A 15,117-nucleotide genomic window follows, 5' to 3' on the forward strand; every position below is an offset into this window, starting at 1 on the left:
GTTGGTTACTGTGAATATCTACAGTGCATTGTTGGTTCTGTAATTATCTACAGTGCATTGTTGGTTACTGTGATTATCTACAGTGCATTGTTGGTTACTGTGATCTTCTACAGTACATTGTTGGTTACTGTGAATATCTACAGTACATTGTTGGTTACTGTGAATATCTACAGTGCATTGTTGGTTCTGTAATTATCCACAGCACATTGTTGGTTACTGTAATTATCTACAGTGCATTGTTGGTTACTGTGATTATCTACAGTGCATTGTTGGTTACTGTGATCTTCTACAGTACATTGTTGGTTACTGTGAATATCCACAGTACATTGTTGGTTACTGTGAATATCTACAGTGCATTGTTGGTTACTGTAATTATCTACAGTGCATTGTTGGTTACTGTGATTATCTACAGTGCATTGTTGGTTACTGTGATCTTCTACAGTACATTGTTGGTTACTGTGAATATCTACAGTACATTGTTGGTTACTGTGAATATCTACAGTGCATTGTTGGTTCTGTAATTATCCACAGCACATTGTTGGTTACTGTAATTATCTACAGTGCATTGTTGGTTACTGTGATTATCTACAGTGCATTGTTGGTTACTGTGATCTTCTACAGTACATTGTTGGTTACTGTGAATATCTACAGTGCATTGTTGGTTACTGTGATTATCTACAGTGCATTGTTGGTTACTGTGAATATCCACAGCACATTGTTGGTTACTGTAATTATCTACAGTGCATTGTTGGTTACTGTGAATATCTACAGTACATTGTTGGTTACTGTGAATATCCACAGCACATTGTTGGTTACTGTAATTATCTACAGTGCATTGTTGGTTACTGTGATTATCTACAGTGCATTGTTGGTTACTGTGAATATCTACAGTACATTGTTGGTTACTGTGAATATCCACAGCACATTGTTGGTTACTGTAATTATCTACAGTGCATTGTTGGTTACTGTGAATATCCACAGCACATTGTTGGTTACTGTAATTATCTACACTACAGTGCATTGTTGGTTACTGTGATTATCTACAGTGCATTGTTGGTTACTGTGAATATCCACAGCACATTGTTGGTTACTGTGAATATCCACAGCACATTGTTGGTTACTGTAATTATCTACAGTGCATTGTTGGTTACTGTGATCTTCTACAGTACATTGTTGGTTACTGTGATCTTCTACAGTACATTGTTGGTTACTGTGATCTTCTACAGTACATTGTTGGTTACTGTGATTTCATACAGTACTTTGTTGGTTACTGTGATTTTATACAGTTGGGACGTTACTACTGCTATTTCTACAGTAACTCCAGAGTTGCTGTAATTTTTGGTTGGAAACACGGTATTATACTCTAAAATGGTATACAGTAATTTACTGTGCACAAACACTGTAAATAACTGTGGATTTCACAGTTGTTGGTTACTGTGATTATCTACAGTGCATTGTTGGTTACTGTGAATATCCACAGCACATTGTTGGTTACTGTAATTATCTACACTACAGTGCATTGTTGGTTACTGTGATTATCTACAGTGCATTGTTGGTTACTGTGAATATCCACAGCACATTGTTGGTTACTGTAATTATCTACACTACAGTGCATTGTTGGTTACTGTGATTATCTACAGTGCATTGTTGGTTACTGTGAATATCTACAGTACATTGTTGGTTACTGTGAATATCCACAGCACATTGTTGGTTACTGTAATTATCTACACTACAGTGCATTGTTGGTTACTGTGAATATCCACAGCACATTGTTGGTTACTGTAATTATCTACAGTGCATTGTTGGTTACTGTGATTATCTACAGTGCATTGTTGGTTACTGTGATCTTCTACAGTACATTGTTGGTTACTGTGATCTTCTACAGTACATTGTTGGTTACTGTGATCTTCTACAGTACATTGTTGGTTACTGTGATCTTCTACAGTACATTGTTGGTTACTGTGATTTTATACAGTACTTTGTTGGTTACGGTGATTTTATACAGTTGGGACGTTACTACTGCTATTTCTACAGTAACTCCAGAGTTGCTGTAATTTTTGGTTGGAAACACGGTATTATACTCTAAAATGGTATACAGTAATTTACTGTGCACAAACACTGTAAATAACTGTGGATTTCACAGCCAGTTTTTACGAAAAGAAATAGGAAACGTGCTGAAGGAGGTCTACTTTTTGGTGTAGAAAACCTTTCTTTGCTTGCAGTCTGCTTCTCACAAGTCACTGACAACTGCAAACAGAGCTGGTCTATCTCACATGTTAATGTCAATATCGCAATAGGCCTACACTGCACAGTTATGTCCTTACAGCATGGAGGAGGTACAGTATAGAGAGGAGGGAGGAGAAGGAACTGTTTTTACTGATCCACCCTGTCTCATTATCAAGAGTGAAGGATCTAAACTGTAACTATGTCCTAATTATAAAGACTCATGGCCAATTGAGTAATAATAAGACAATAAAATGGTATACATATTTATTATAACAAAGAGAAAGGGGCCATTCTGTATGTGCTCACTATATTTGAATGATAATACTTATTCTAATTTTAAACACAGGAGTTTCACTGAAGGTTCCTGTCATGGTAGTTGAGAGGAGAAATGCTGATAAATAGTGTTGGTCCAAGAAAACTATTCCTTAAGGCCTTCTTGGAACAGTTACGGTTACATGTATGAATGTGACTAAGGATGGCCAAGGTTTAAAAAGGTATTTGAAGCTTGCTAACGACACCTTGAGAAATGCACTCAAGTTGCAATTTCTATGTTTTTTTTGAGGGGCAAAAACCATCAAATGCAAGTGAGGCAGAAAGTCCAACATTCAAATCACAAAATACAAAGGGATGCTCTATAAATACTCACAAGAAAAAGTAGGTAAAAAGGCCTTTAAGGAGTGCAAGACCTCCCACATATGGGAGGATCACATGTTGAGACATTGAGTATCCTGACTGACCTGGAGCTGGCTGAGGAGCAGCTGCACAGCCTCCTCTGTCGGCAGGAGGACGAGACCTTTATCCTCAGAGCCGGAGTAGCCCAGCAGAGAGAGCAGCATGTTGTCTGTTTGATCTGCAGGGTGTGATGAGACAGACATTAGGCAAAATGACCACACTCGTACAACTGGACATGTAAAATATTACACAATTCAATTGAAACCCCTTCACCCTTTAGTTATCAATGTTTTCTATTAGGCAGTGCTGTCACAATCTATTTCTGTTACATTTTAAAGAGAACCACAGATTTTAGTCCAACATATGGTAATAAATTAATATAATTTAGACTCAGATACACGTGGCCCAATCAGTGTTGCAGAAAGTGTAATAAACATTTTAGTAACCATCAAGTAACTATACAAATATATCAAAATGTAAGATGCTAACACCAATAATTGAATGGAAAACTATTGTATACATAAAATAACATTCATTTTCTGCAAATATTTGAAGAATATTACCTAACATTTTTAATGAGGGCAACTATTGTTTTGAAAACCACACAACGGAAATAATTACACAAAACATGAATCATGCTTTGTGCTTAATCAAGCCACCCAAAAAACAGCGAAGACTTCCTGTTTGTTTATGTGGCCTTCAAAATAAAAGCAATCCAAGGTCTGCTGTGATGCTGTGTCTTTGCAAAAAAGAGCAACCTTTATCACTGGGTTTCTTATTAAAATGTGCGTTTTAATGGTAATAAATAGCTTTTACAGGAAACGTTTTTTTCTTCTTATAAACTTTATGTGCTAATGTGTCTTTCTCTGTTCAGTGCTTAAGCTTTTATTATGAAAGACACCCAGCAGAAGTAGGGTTTATCTACGTTGCCATGACACACTGTTTGATGTCTCCCGGGACGATATAACCACAACGTCTACTTGAGTCTAAAAAGGTAAGATACGCGAACCAAACTACTTACTTCTAATTTATAATGATCTATCAATACAAACAGCAGCTTTCTTTCTTGTGTTTCACTGAAATATTGCCATACTGTGTTCGGGCTCCTGTTAGCTTAATGCTAATGTTGAACTTTTACAGCACTTCACAGTAACTACATCCATCTGCATTCGTCAGCTAGCTATGCTAACCCTGAACACAGCTCATCTGGACACAGCTGGAGATCCTGTTCTCTCAACACATTTGAGCTTTTAATGTTATTAAAACATGGACCGTAATCAGGAGAAATGGGAGCTGTCAGTAATGTAAAAGGCAACGCTAGTGTCATGCAGTTGTACATGATATATGAGCAGATATAGTTAATGTGGTGTGTTTCTCAGAGCTAGCCGACGTTAGCTTGTTACTGTCCATCCCCCAAATAAGGGTAAAAAACACAATTTACTAAATATCTAAGCTTTACTCTTTAATACGTTTTTCTACAGGCCATAATTCAGAATGGACACTAAAATGATATACTTGTTTTTGTGTACATAATCACTGTTCTGTTTAATAACCTGGGGGGCGTTGCCTTGAAATAATCTTGTATAACATTTGTATTAGTTTTAGAGTTGAATCAATGTTCAGCAATTTAAATGTGGTTTTATAACGGTAGCTTTTATAGTGCCACGTTTGATAATACAAGTTATTTTAGGAGGACACAATTGTGCAGGAAATGTTTTATTTTAATCAATGATTCATCGAGCAGTCAATGAACAGATTATTAATAATTACAATAGTTATATATTTGATAGATTATTTGGGACAGATGAGGAGAAAGGTGTGGCTCTGTGATGTGGTACTGAACTGTATCAAGGAGAACACATGTGTTAAGTTACAGGGTCTACAATTACCATTCAGGAAGTGTGTAACATAATAAATAGCCCTGAAAGAGTAAGGAGAATAATAATAATCTGGTATATCAGTTTATTTTCTAGGATTAACATCTACCCAGGTGTTTTGTTGTATTATTAAAAGTAGTAGATCTTTCTTTTAAACTGGAAATCTGCCTGTAGTTTTGTATAAGTGTATCAGAGTATTATTCTTAACACATTTCCTCTCTATATCTTTCTACAGTTGTCAAGTTCTTGGCCTCACACCCTGAAAGTGGAGTTTGAGGGATCAGCGATGGATCTTCATCAATAAGTGTTGCTTACTCCACAGTGATCATAAAGTTGATTCACTGTATAGTTCTGAATGTTTCATTGCCATGGGATGACTGGATAGGGAAACTCTGTTTGGTGAAATGTCCTGCGCAGAGGAAATATCTTGAACTAAATCTAACAGCAGCTACAGTTGCCTCTTTCACTGTCCTCACGTCAGATCAGTCACACAGCTATGGGCTTCTGTTCGCCTGTGTGCAAGGTTTTTAGGAGGGGGAAATATCTTTTGCTCTTCCTCATCTCGCTGTCCGTGCTGGCATGGATTGCAAATTTGTCCGGTGAAACCATAAAGGATGCTCCGGTTTCATTTGCCACACCCCAAGCTCTTGTCAAAGGAGACAGTCTGAGGGAGAAACTGAATGCTTTGACAGCAACCCCCAATCGCTTGATCACTCCAGCACCAAAAGAAGAATGCCCTCAGGAGTCTCCACTGCTACGTAAGTGCAGGTTAAATACGGTAGCTTACTTGGTATTATTTATTCATCTTGGTTTCTCATTAGTAATCTTAATCTACCTGTCAGTGGTGTCCGCTTGATAAGTAGAAATTGTTTGTTCAGAATCAGAATACCTTTATTAGTGCCACAGAGGGGAAGTGTCCATTGTTACAGCTGAAAAGAGACAAAGACAGCTTAATGTTACCTAAGCATGCATAAAAAAGAAATTATAATTTTTTTAAAAGGCACACATTTTACAAAATAATTTAAAAAAGTTACACATTTTACAAAAATACACACCCTGTAACAGTTCTGAGGATTTAGCAGCCAGGTATATATTGCACATTCTGTATGATATAACATTTTTAAGGTCTCCACCTTTACCAAACATGACATTAGGAAACTGTTGACTACAACTGAGTGTTTAATCCCCCTTTTCTTTTTAAATGTCTTTTTATAAACTTTTCCTCCCCCACTTTTTATCAACGGTATTATACAGAAACACTTGTGAATTGCATTTGCTACATGTTTTCTGTCCTGTATTGGTTCAAAAAGGAAGCATTAAAAGCAGTCACGTGTAACAGAATGATCACTCAGATTTCTGTTTGAATTTGCTAACTTCCACAGAGGGAGCTTTGAAGCTGTCCTTTGAATCCTCTCTGAAACTGAAGGACGTGGAGAGCGATAACAAAGCAGTGATTGAAGGCGAGTTCGAGCCCTCGGACTGTACAGCGAGGCAGAGCGTGGCGATCCTCATCCCTCATCGCGGCAGAGAGAAACACCTCCTCTACCTCCTGCACCACCTGCACCCCTTTCTGCAGAGGCAGCAGCTACACTACGCCATTTACATCATCCAGCAGGTATACACACGCCACATACCAACATGTGTCTTTATAAAATAACTATTTTTTTAGGGTTCACTGTTGAAGTATTAATATCATTATTTTGTTGAAGTATTCAAGCGTCTGTCACCTTATTACTTTCGCTTGATTTCTTCTGAATTTCTCAACCAAAAAAGTTAGAATTGGCTTCATTTAAATCAGCTCATTCTTTGAACACTGTTTTTGTGACTTCCAATTATGTAGTGCAAGTCATAAGTAAATCAAATGTGAGTATGAACAAATGTGATGCGACTGCACCAATAATAGATCTACTTCAGAGATAAATATTAGGTGTGACTTTCTTCTTAATTTAAATGCAGATGTTTGAATAGATTTTATAATATTTATTCAAAAGACAAAATGCCACGAGGTGAACATAAAACAAAAGGCACGTTCAATTTTTTTCTCTAAATCATTGAAATCCATTTCCAGCAGTTTTTTTCCCAGTGTATTGCTTTGGGAGACATACATCTTGCAACATTTGCAGACAAAAGCGCGGCTGTGGAAACAAAGAAACTAGTGAGGATAAACATTTCACCTGCCAAAGGCAAATCCTCTGCAGCCAAATTATGTTCTAAGTACTTCAAGAAGGAAGTATCATTTTCAGTAACTTGAGGCAGGAGATTATACAAATGTGTTAGAGCAGGGGTGTCCAAACTACGGCCCCCATTTTGAATCGGCCCTCAGCAAATTCAAAAAGTATAATGGAATATGCACAAATGAAACTTGTGCTTGTCTTATATTGTACTTCTTAACTATAAATGTAAAAATGTATTGCACAGTAGTATTCATGTGTTAATAAGAACACTTTTCAAATAAATTCAGTCAATTAAAGTTGGAAACATTTTCTAACATATCTTAGTTGATAAGAAAAAAGCCCAATGACCTATTTACATAACAAGCTTGAAATACACCCTTCCTATTTCTGAGGCTTCTGTTTTATTAAGGGATGAGCTGCTCACAAGCATCATTTACCTACATTTGATTGATTTTACTAACGTATAACTTAACTTATGAGGCAGTATACCTCACCTCTAGTGAGTGGCCCAGCCCTTCGTATATTTTTCTGTATGTGGCCCTCGGTGAAAAAAGTTTGGACACCCCTGTGTTAGAGACATGCAAATCAACAGTGCTTAAATTATTAGCTATGGACTGTACTTATATAGCGCTTTATCCAGTCTTTAAGACCCCTCAAAGCGCTTTACATACTATATGTCATTCACCCATTCATACAGAGCAGTGTCCCTTACTCTAGAAACTAACATTCATACAGAGCAGTGTCCCTTACTCTAGGAACTAACATTCATACAGAGCAGTGTCCCTTACTCTAGAAACTAACATTCATACAGAGCAGTGTCCCTTACTCTAGGAACTAACATTCATACAGAGCAGTGTACCTTACTCTAGGAACTAACATTCCTACAGAGCAGTGTACCTTACTCTAGGACCTAACATTCATACAGAGCAGTGTACCTTACTCTAGGAACTAACATTCATACAGAGCAGTGTACCTTACTCTAGGAACTAACATTCATACAGAGCAGTGTACCTTACTCTAGAAACTAACATTCATACAGAGCAGTGTACCTTACTCTAGGAACTAACATTCATACAGAGCAGTGTACCTTACTCTAGGACCTAACATTCATACAGAGCAGTGTACCTTACTCTAGGACCTAACATTCATACAGAGCAGTGTTGACTGCATGGGCTGGGATCGAACCCACAACCTTCTGGTTGAAAGACGACCGCACTCCCTCGCAGCCAGTCGCCCACAGCTATCTAGTTTAGGCACTATTACATTTTAATTTACAGCCCCATATGTATTCCTTATAGACAATTTTCATAATTAAATGTATGAAAGTCTATATGTTTTGGTTATATGGTCATCTGGTGCACTACTTAGGCATTTTATGGTGTTTACTTAATCAAATTCCTTCAATTTCACCAGCCAGGCCGTCTATTTCTTTCAATAACAGCCTGAATGTAATGACGCCACTACAACTATACAAGTTATCCATTAACTGGCCTACAACTAGTATTCAATATTTTCTAAGCTGTGGCTGTTCTGTAGAAATTATGAAACGTTTCAATTTCAACTATACACTAATATTCAACTTTCAACTAACGATGGTTTCTAAAAGGACAGCAGCAGATTGTGATTGATATACTTCTGTCTTCTTGTAAAGGCTGGAGATGTAACTTTTAATCGTGCCAAGTTACTCAATGTCGGGTATTTGGAGGCGCTGAAGGACTACAGTTGGGACTGCTTCATCTTCCATGACGTGGACCTGGTTCCTGAAAACGATCACAATTTATACGTCTGTGACAAGCAGCCCAAACACTTGGTGGTGGGCCGGAACGCCACAGGATACAAGTAAGTGCACCATTGGGAGCAAATTACTGTAATTCATGAGTCAGCGCAGTTCAACTGTATATTTCCCTTGTGAAAACACAACACAATAATAGCGAATGGCATTGTCCTTAACCTGACCTAATCATAAAAGTTCTGATATAATCTTAAAACAAAGAACTTTCATTTGTCCTGCTTATTCTTCCACTCCTAGGCTGCGTTACAAAGGCTACTTTGGAGGAGTCACAGCTATGAACAAAGAGCAGTTTTTCCAAGTGAATGGATTCTCAAACAATTACTGGGGCTGGGGCGGAGAAGATGATGACCTCCGCGTCAGGTGAGACGGAAACAAGTGAAACGGTATTTCATTTATTTTTCCAACATTGAATAATTGACACTGATCTGTCCTCTGGTGCAGGGTGGAGCTGCAGAAAATGAAGATTGTGCGCCCCCCCGCTGATATAGCTCGCTACACCATGGTGTTTCACAAACGGGACAGTGGCAACGAAATAAACAAAGACAGGTAAGTCAATGCAGATAATGTGTTTTACTTGTTGAAATGTTTGTATCTGATGCTGCATCTGTAATATTTATTTTCATTCATCTCCCTAGAATGAGATTGTTAGGACGTACGCCGCTGGTTTGGAGAAAGGACGGACTTAACAGCTGCACATATAAGACAATGTCCTTGGAGAGGCTCCCTCTATATGTGAATGTTACTGTGGACATCGGTAAGCCACTGAGTTGAGATTTCAAACAGGATGCCGCGCTGTGACCAAAAAAATATATTCAAATATATATTTTATGTAGTATGTTTAGGCCGCTCAGTGCAGAAAGGCTACTATGTGTGTACAAGACTCCACATTTAGCACACAAAATACACATTGTTTTGATAAGTTTACATTTCATCCTGCATTATGTGTTTGAATATTGTTACCAGCATGCTTAAAAAAAGTGGCCAAGATGTGGCTGCCCTCTAGCTGCCATTCAATTATGCATATGCAGTTGCCTACATGACAAAAAGTACGGCATAAAACATGCAGATGTTTGGTAACTGAAAACAAATGAACTATGTGCATTTGGTGTGCTTCATTCCGTTTGGCCTTTTTCTGAAGCCCCGACAGATACAGGAGGAGTCACTAATGTTGCCCAATGACACCCTGTCTCAGGACTATGGGAGGCACAGACTGATTCATTTTGTAGCTCTATTTGGTTGCTTTTTTTACACCCTGATCAACAAAAATAATCTCTAATTTAAATAAGGAATTTATCTAAATATATACTCAAATCATTGATTATAAAACACTACTTGTGTGTTAGATCATTGTTTTTGTGAATGCATCTGTGGGGTCCAACCGATGGGACCATATTAAAACAAATCCTAGTAATCCTTATATTGCTAAATATGAGGTTTTCATTATCTAATGTTTGCTGTTAATATTACGGCTCTGTTTCATAAAGTGAGTGATTAAATTACTTAGGGTATATAAGGAAAACATCATCTTGTGTGCAGTAAAGGGAAAACTCAGAACCACTGAATAGCAATAACAACAGAGGGCTGATAATACCAAATCATATTCAATTATAATACATTATTTTGGAAATGACTCATTCATATTGATATTGGTCAGCTATGAGAAGCTTAAATGAGTGAATAGAATTTTGAAGGCACTCTAAATGTCAAAAATACAATTACATTCTTGTTCATATTTTAGGCCGTACACTAAGGCTTGGGATGCCGTGTGCCAACTGGATTTATTTCCAGAACCTAATAACTCCAACCCCTCTTTTGATGATCAAAATGTTATCTTGAAAAGCATTGTTTTGAGCCCTAACGTTCAGATATGATTTATTTGAATGCACATTCTTCAAATATATATATTCAGTAAGGCCTTACATGCTTGACTTTTATGCAGAAATCAAATGGTGGTTGATTCTTATTTATGACCTTGACATGTTAAAATGATTATAGTATTTTTTGTCCAATCAATACTTGTAATCGATATGTGAAAAAAATCCAGTCTAGCTTACTTATGATCTCATATCAAATACATTAATGATATTCTGAAGGTAGTGTAGCTGCTGGTACGTGACAACTTTAACATGTTTTCTCTTTATTTATCCGCCCATCAAAACCACGTCCTGTAAGACTGAGCAATATGACACTCGAACCACTCCTATTTATTTTTTCAGAACTGTTACAACTTCATAATAACTTTGATTCCTAAGTTCACATTCCTGATAAACTGGACATATGTTGTAGCCATTTTGAAGCTCATGAATTAGAGTCATGTTGTTATTAGACGACTGTCTGCTCTGTTCGCATTTCAAACATGAATGAATGTTTTGCGTTGTTTTTTTTATGAAGGTTAAAACCTTTATATGATCAAATATTGTTAATCTCAATAGGATTTTGGTCGATTCATTTCAAATGTTTGTATGTTGGTTTGGGATGTCTGTGTTGGGAGAGAGAATTTTTGCATTTGACTTTTAATAGGATTATTTTCTTTTCTCTTTAATAAATAGTATTTTTCTTATCAATTGTCTTGTTTTTTCGTTTTTAAAAAGGCAAGAAAATATAATTGGTTTAAATCAGTGTATATATTCCCTCCTATCGACGATTATAGGATCAAACCAATCTCCTATGAAACCCCTTTTCATGTTCCCATAGAACACCAAATGTTGTACACTGTATTACATGTAACAGCCTGCAGTACATGGACCTGACCAGTGGAGGTCCTCAAGAGCAAAATTGGAGTGAGTTCTCTTGCCACGGAAATGTGCGCTGCTGTTAATGCCTTAACTTAAGGCTTTAGCCTTTATTTTATCTCATGAAGTACCAAAGTGACACCCCCTGAACAGTCTGGTGGGTCCTGGGCCAGGTCATTTGATTTTGTGTTCCCATAACAACATGTCCAAGATGTCCATGTGCCAGACTAACACATGTGACCGAACTAGCTACATTTCAAAAGCGCTTCTTTTGTTGCTAAAAGGTCAAATTCAAGCCATTTAAGAATGAAAATGCTTATGTGGTCATTTTTAAAGGCAGAGCCACCCAAATACCAAAATGCCTGACAACGCCACCTGGGGAGTTTCACCCTAGGAGATATTTAATTTACACCTCAGAACTAATAAGGCTCTACAAGTTTGTGACTGGCACATGACAGAGACGTGGTTCAATTATAATGAAACAGTTTAACAGTTTATTTCAAAATGTCAATCACATGTATTTGTTTATTCTTGATAAAAAACACTTTATATAGAAAATGACTCAAATCAATGAGGGGAAAAGGGGAGTGGGCAGATGCCAGCCAGGGGGAGGCAGTCTAACAGGGCTGTGTCCCACTTACCCACCACCGGTGCTCACTGCAAACCAAAACTCACTGCAAATCAAAACTCACTACAAACTGTGTCCCAGTGCTCCTACCACTACAAGCCATGAAGGGAATCAGACTGTGTGCCTCCACCACTAGCTGGCTCCAACTCCACTACAAGGGGCAAAGAAACAACAAATTAGTATAAAGCAGAAGAAACAATAATCCAGTTGGTCCAAATGAGCAAACAGTAAAATACACTAAAATCATAAATATAAGACAGCAAAACTAAAAATTGCAACAAAAACCTAATTCAAGCAAAACCTAACTATAGCAACACAGCAGCTGATACCACCTAGTAGGAAGAACACATTGTACATTAGATTACAATACAAAAGTACACATTTAAATCTTTTAACTTAGGTAATTGTAAACTTACCACTACTCAGTATGATTAATACTAAAGTACTAAGGACCAACACACATCCCTCCAGGTTAACAGGACTTCAGGCATCACATTTGGCCAAAGGAACACCAGGTGGACCAGGATACAAGCTGACAGTAGGCTAATACAAATGAATAGTTCAGTGCTAATATAAGATGCACATGAGTAATATTAAGCTGTTGATCAAACATGACATCCAGTATCTGACAATTTACCTACCCTTAAGGTGGCCATGTGGCAACAGGCAGACAGCAAACGAAACAAAGGCTGCCATGATGCCACAGGTGCCTTAAATACCCCTGAGTTAATTAGGGGAGGAGTTGACCTACTTTAGGTGATGGTGAGTTCAGGGCGTAGAGATGAGTGTGGGACAGTTACCTGAACCCAGTGTTCCTGCTACACTTACATAACATGTCCTTTATTACATTTAACCTGTTGTGGAAACATTTCTTGATCAAATTGATATGAAACAAATGAGATAAATATCGCTGTGACACTGATGTCACATCGGGACATTAACCTTAAACTTTCACAGTAAACCCGGAGTGACATATATGCACAATTCGAATATGATTATGATCTGCTCAGTTAATTTTGCTGGTTCAATGATATTTAGTTAATATATTCTTTATTCTTCAATTCAAAGAATGTTCAAACTAATTTAAACCAAAAAATCATCCTCATTAATTAAGTTATAAAGAAGAGTTATTTTACCATTAAAGCCCAATGTGACACATTTCAGATATTTGACACCAGGGGGGGTTACTTGTCAGAAATGTGTTCTAGGTGGTCTATTTAGTCTAAATTATTTTCCCCTTAATTTTCTCAAAAGTAGATTCTTAGGGTTAATTTCACTCCAGATTAAACTGTTTTTACCTCAATAAGAAACCCACAAGACTACTTCACATAGGTTGAATAGGATAGAATGTAAATGCACATGTGTATATGTAGCCAGTTTAAGAAGATTAGGTTGAACGCTACAAAGTTGGCTGCCAACATTCCCTTTAAATCCACTTATTCCCTCCATGAATTAGACAAAGGCGTCCATTACAATAATTTTCCAGCGCCATACACGAACTGCACAGCTGAGGGAAGGATCCCTTTTACTATTGAGTTTTCTCCATATTTCCTCGCATACTAGTTCAGTTGTATTCAGGCTGGCCAGTGGAGGCTTGAACATGAGTTTCCTTCCTTCAAATTAAAAGACATTTACAAGTTTTTTTCGTTTAGTTTTTTTTTACTAAAAAGGAGAAAGGGAAGTCATGAAAAGCCATGAACATAACACCAAAACAGCAGTGTTGTAAACTTAGTTTATGTGTATACAATTAACATTTTACAGGTTTTTGTGCAACCAAGTTAAAATGAAACGAAAGCGTAATGAAAATATTTTGCACCTGGCGTTATAACTGTGATGGAACAGCATAGATGTGCATTATACACATCAATTAATACTGATTCATTTTCTTTAAACCATAGAATTCTGCTCATGCATGGCTCATGTTAACGTATATTGATAAGACTGCCCTACTCACTCACAAAAACTTATAACATGTTTGAAAACATTTTATGTAAGAAATATTTTCCGTCATTGCATAATTTCCATCTACCAATCGAAGACATTGCATCCCTCTGAGAGTATGAAGGACACTAAAAGTAAGGACAAGAATAACCCCTTTACTTCAGATACAATGACATGTCTTCTCAGCATAGACCTCTTTCTCTTGTTTTTTTGACCAGTGCAAAGAAAGAGCGGGATGTCTGGGGCTTTGTATGGACAGGATGATGTCATCTCCTCTTCCTATGGTGCAGAAAGAAAGCTTTGTCTTGTGGAAGGCCTAGCCTGGTCATTTAGTTCACATGTGACTTTCACAAAACACTTTTAGCACAAACATATCTACTCTGCAAGCGAGAACACTGGGATCTACCCTACAAACTAGCCCATTCAGACATGTTAAAATGCCAGTGGATTCTATAATGAGTACTGTATTGTTCCTGATTGGACAAATAGTATGAGCGTATGAGTATAACAACTCACCAGTGGGATGTGCATATATTTATTTGCAACACCAAGGAAAGCTAGAATATGTAGAAAGGTAATGCCTTTGTTCTTTGAGTAAATGTACAATCAAGACTCTGCCTGTCGTTGGTTGAGTTCACATTTTTGCATATTGCATGGGAAATAGGGTCAATAGTGGCGCATTTAGCAGCTAAAATGCTAAATAATACCCTCAGGTGTTGGTGGAGACCAAAAATATAGTTAAAAGGACATAGAACTGCAGCTAACAAGTATTTTCTGTATCAGTTAACACAGTAAAAGTTGGTCTAAAAATGTCAGAAAAAAGGTAAAAATGTTCATCCCTTTTTTCTCAAAGTCCAAGGTGTGTCTTTACATAATTGTGTTGCTAGTTCAGAACAGAGAAAGTACGAAATCTCTATATTTGAGAGGCGGAAAACATTATCAAATTTGTGAGAAATTAGTCATCTAATCGTTGCAGCTCTAAAGTAGAGGAGAGCATTGTTATGAGGCTAATAACAGTTTTTGTAACTACCGTATATCAATAAGTGTATGTCAGCAGCTGAGTAGCCAAGTGCGT

At 37.3% G+C, this 15,117-nt stretch overlaps 1 protein-coding gene and 1 long non-coding RNA gene across 2 annotated transcripts; one reads left to right on the forward strand and one right to left on the reverse strand.

Moving 5' to 3' along the window:
- The first annotated feature begins 3,830 nt into the window (after positions 1-3,830).
- b4galt4 (UDP-Gal:betaGlcNAc beta 1,4- galactosyltransferase, polypeptide 4) lies at positions 3,831-11,305 on the forward strand. Its single transcript, XM_034140583.1, has 7 exons — positions 3,831-3,892; positions 5,011-5,533; positions 6,158-6,390; positions 8,601-8,788; positions 8,979-9,101; positions 9,183-9,287; positions 9,377-11,305. Exons 2-7 carry the CDS (start codon positions 5,272-5,274, stop codon positions 9,510-9,512), a joined length of 1,047 nt encoding a protein of 348 aa, XP_033996474.1. The 5' UTR covers positions 3,831-3,892; positions 5,011-5,271; the 3' UTR covers positions 9,513-11,305.
- Positions 11,306-11,989: 684 nt separating this feature from the next.
- LOC117490168 lies at positions 11,990-12,794 on the reverse strand. Its single transcript, XR_004556658.1, has 3 exons — positions 12,743-12,794; positions 12,518-12,644; positions 11,990-12,252 (listed from the first exon to the last, which is right to left on the reverse strand). It is a non-coding gene; the product is annotated as an uncharacterized LOC117490168 (long non-coding RNA).
- Between the last annotated feature and the right edge of the window lie 2,323 nt (positions 12,795-15,117).

The sequence above is a fragment of the Trematomus bernacchii genome, unplaced genomic scaffold, assembly GCF_902827165.1.
Source record: "Trematomus bernacchii unplaced genomic scaffold, fTreBer1.1, whole genome shotgun sequence".
In the NCBI taxonomy this organism is placed as follows: domain Eukaryota; kingdom Metazoa; phylum Chordata; class Actinopteri; order Perciformes; family Nototheniidae; genus Trematomus; species Trematomus bernacchii.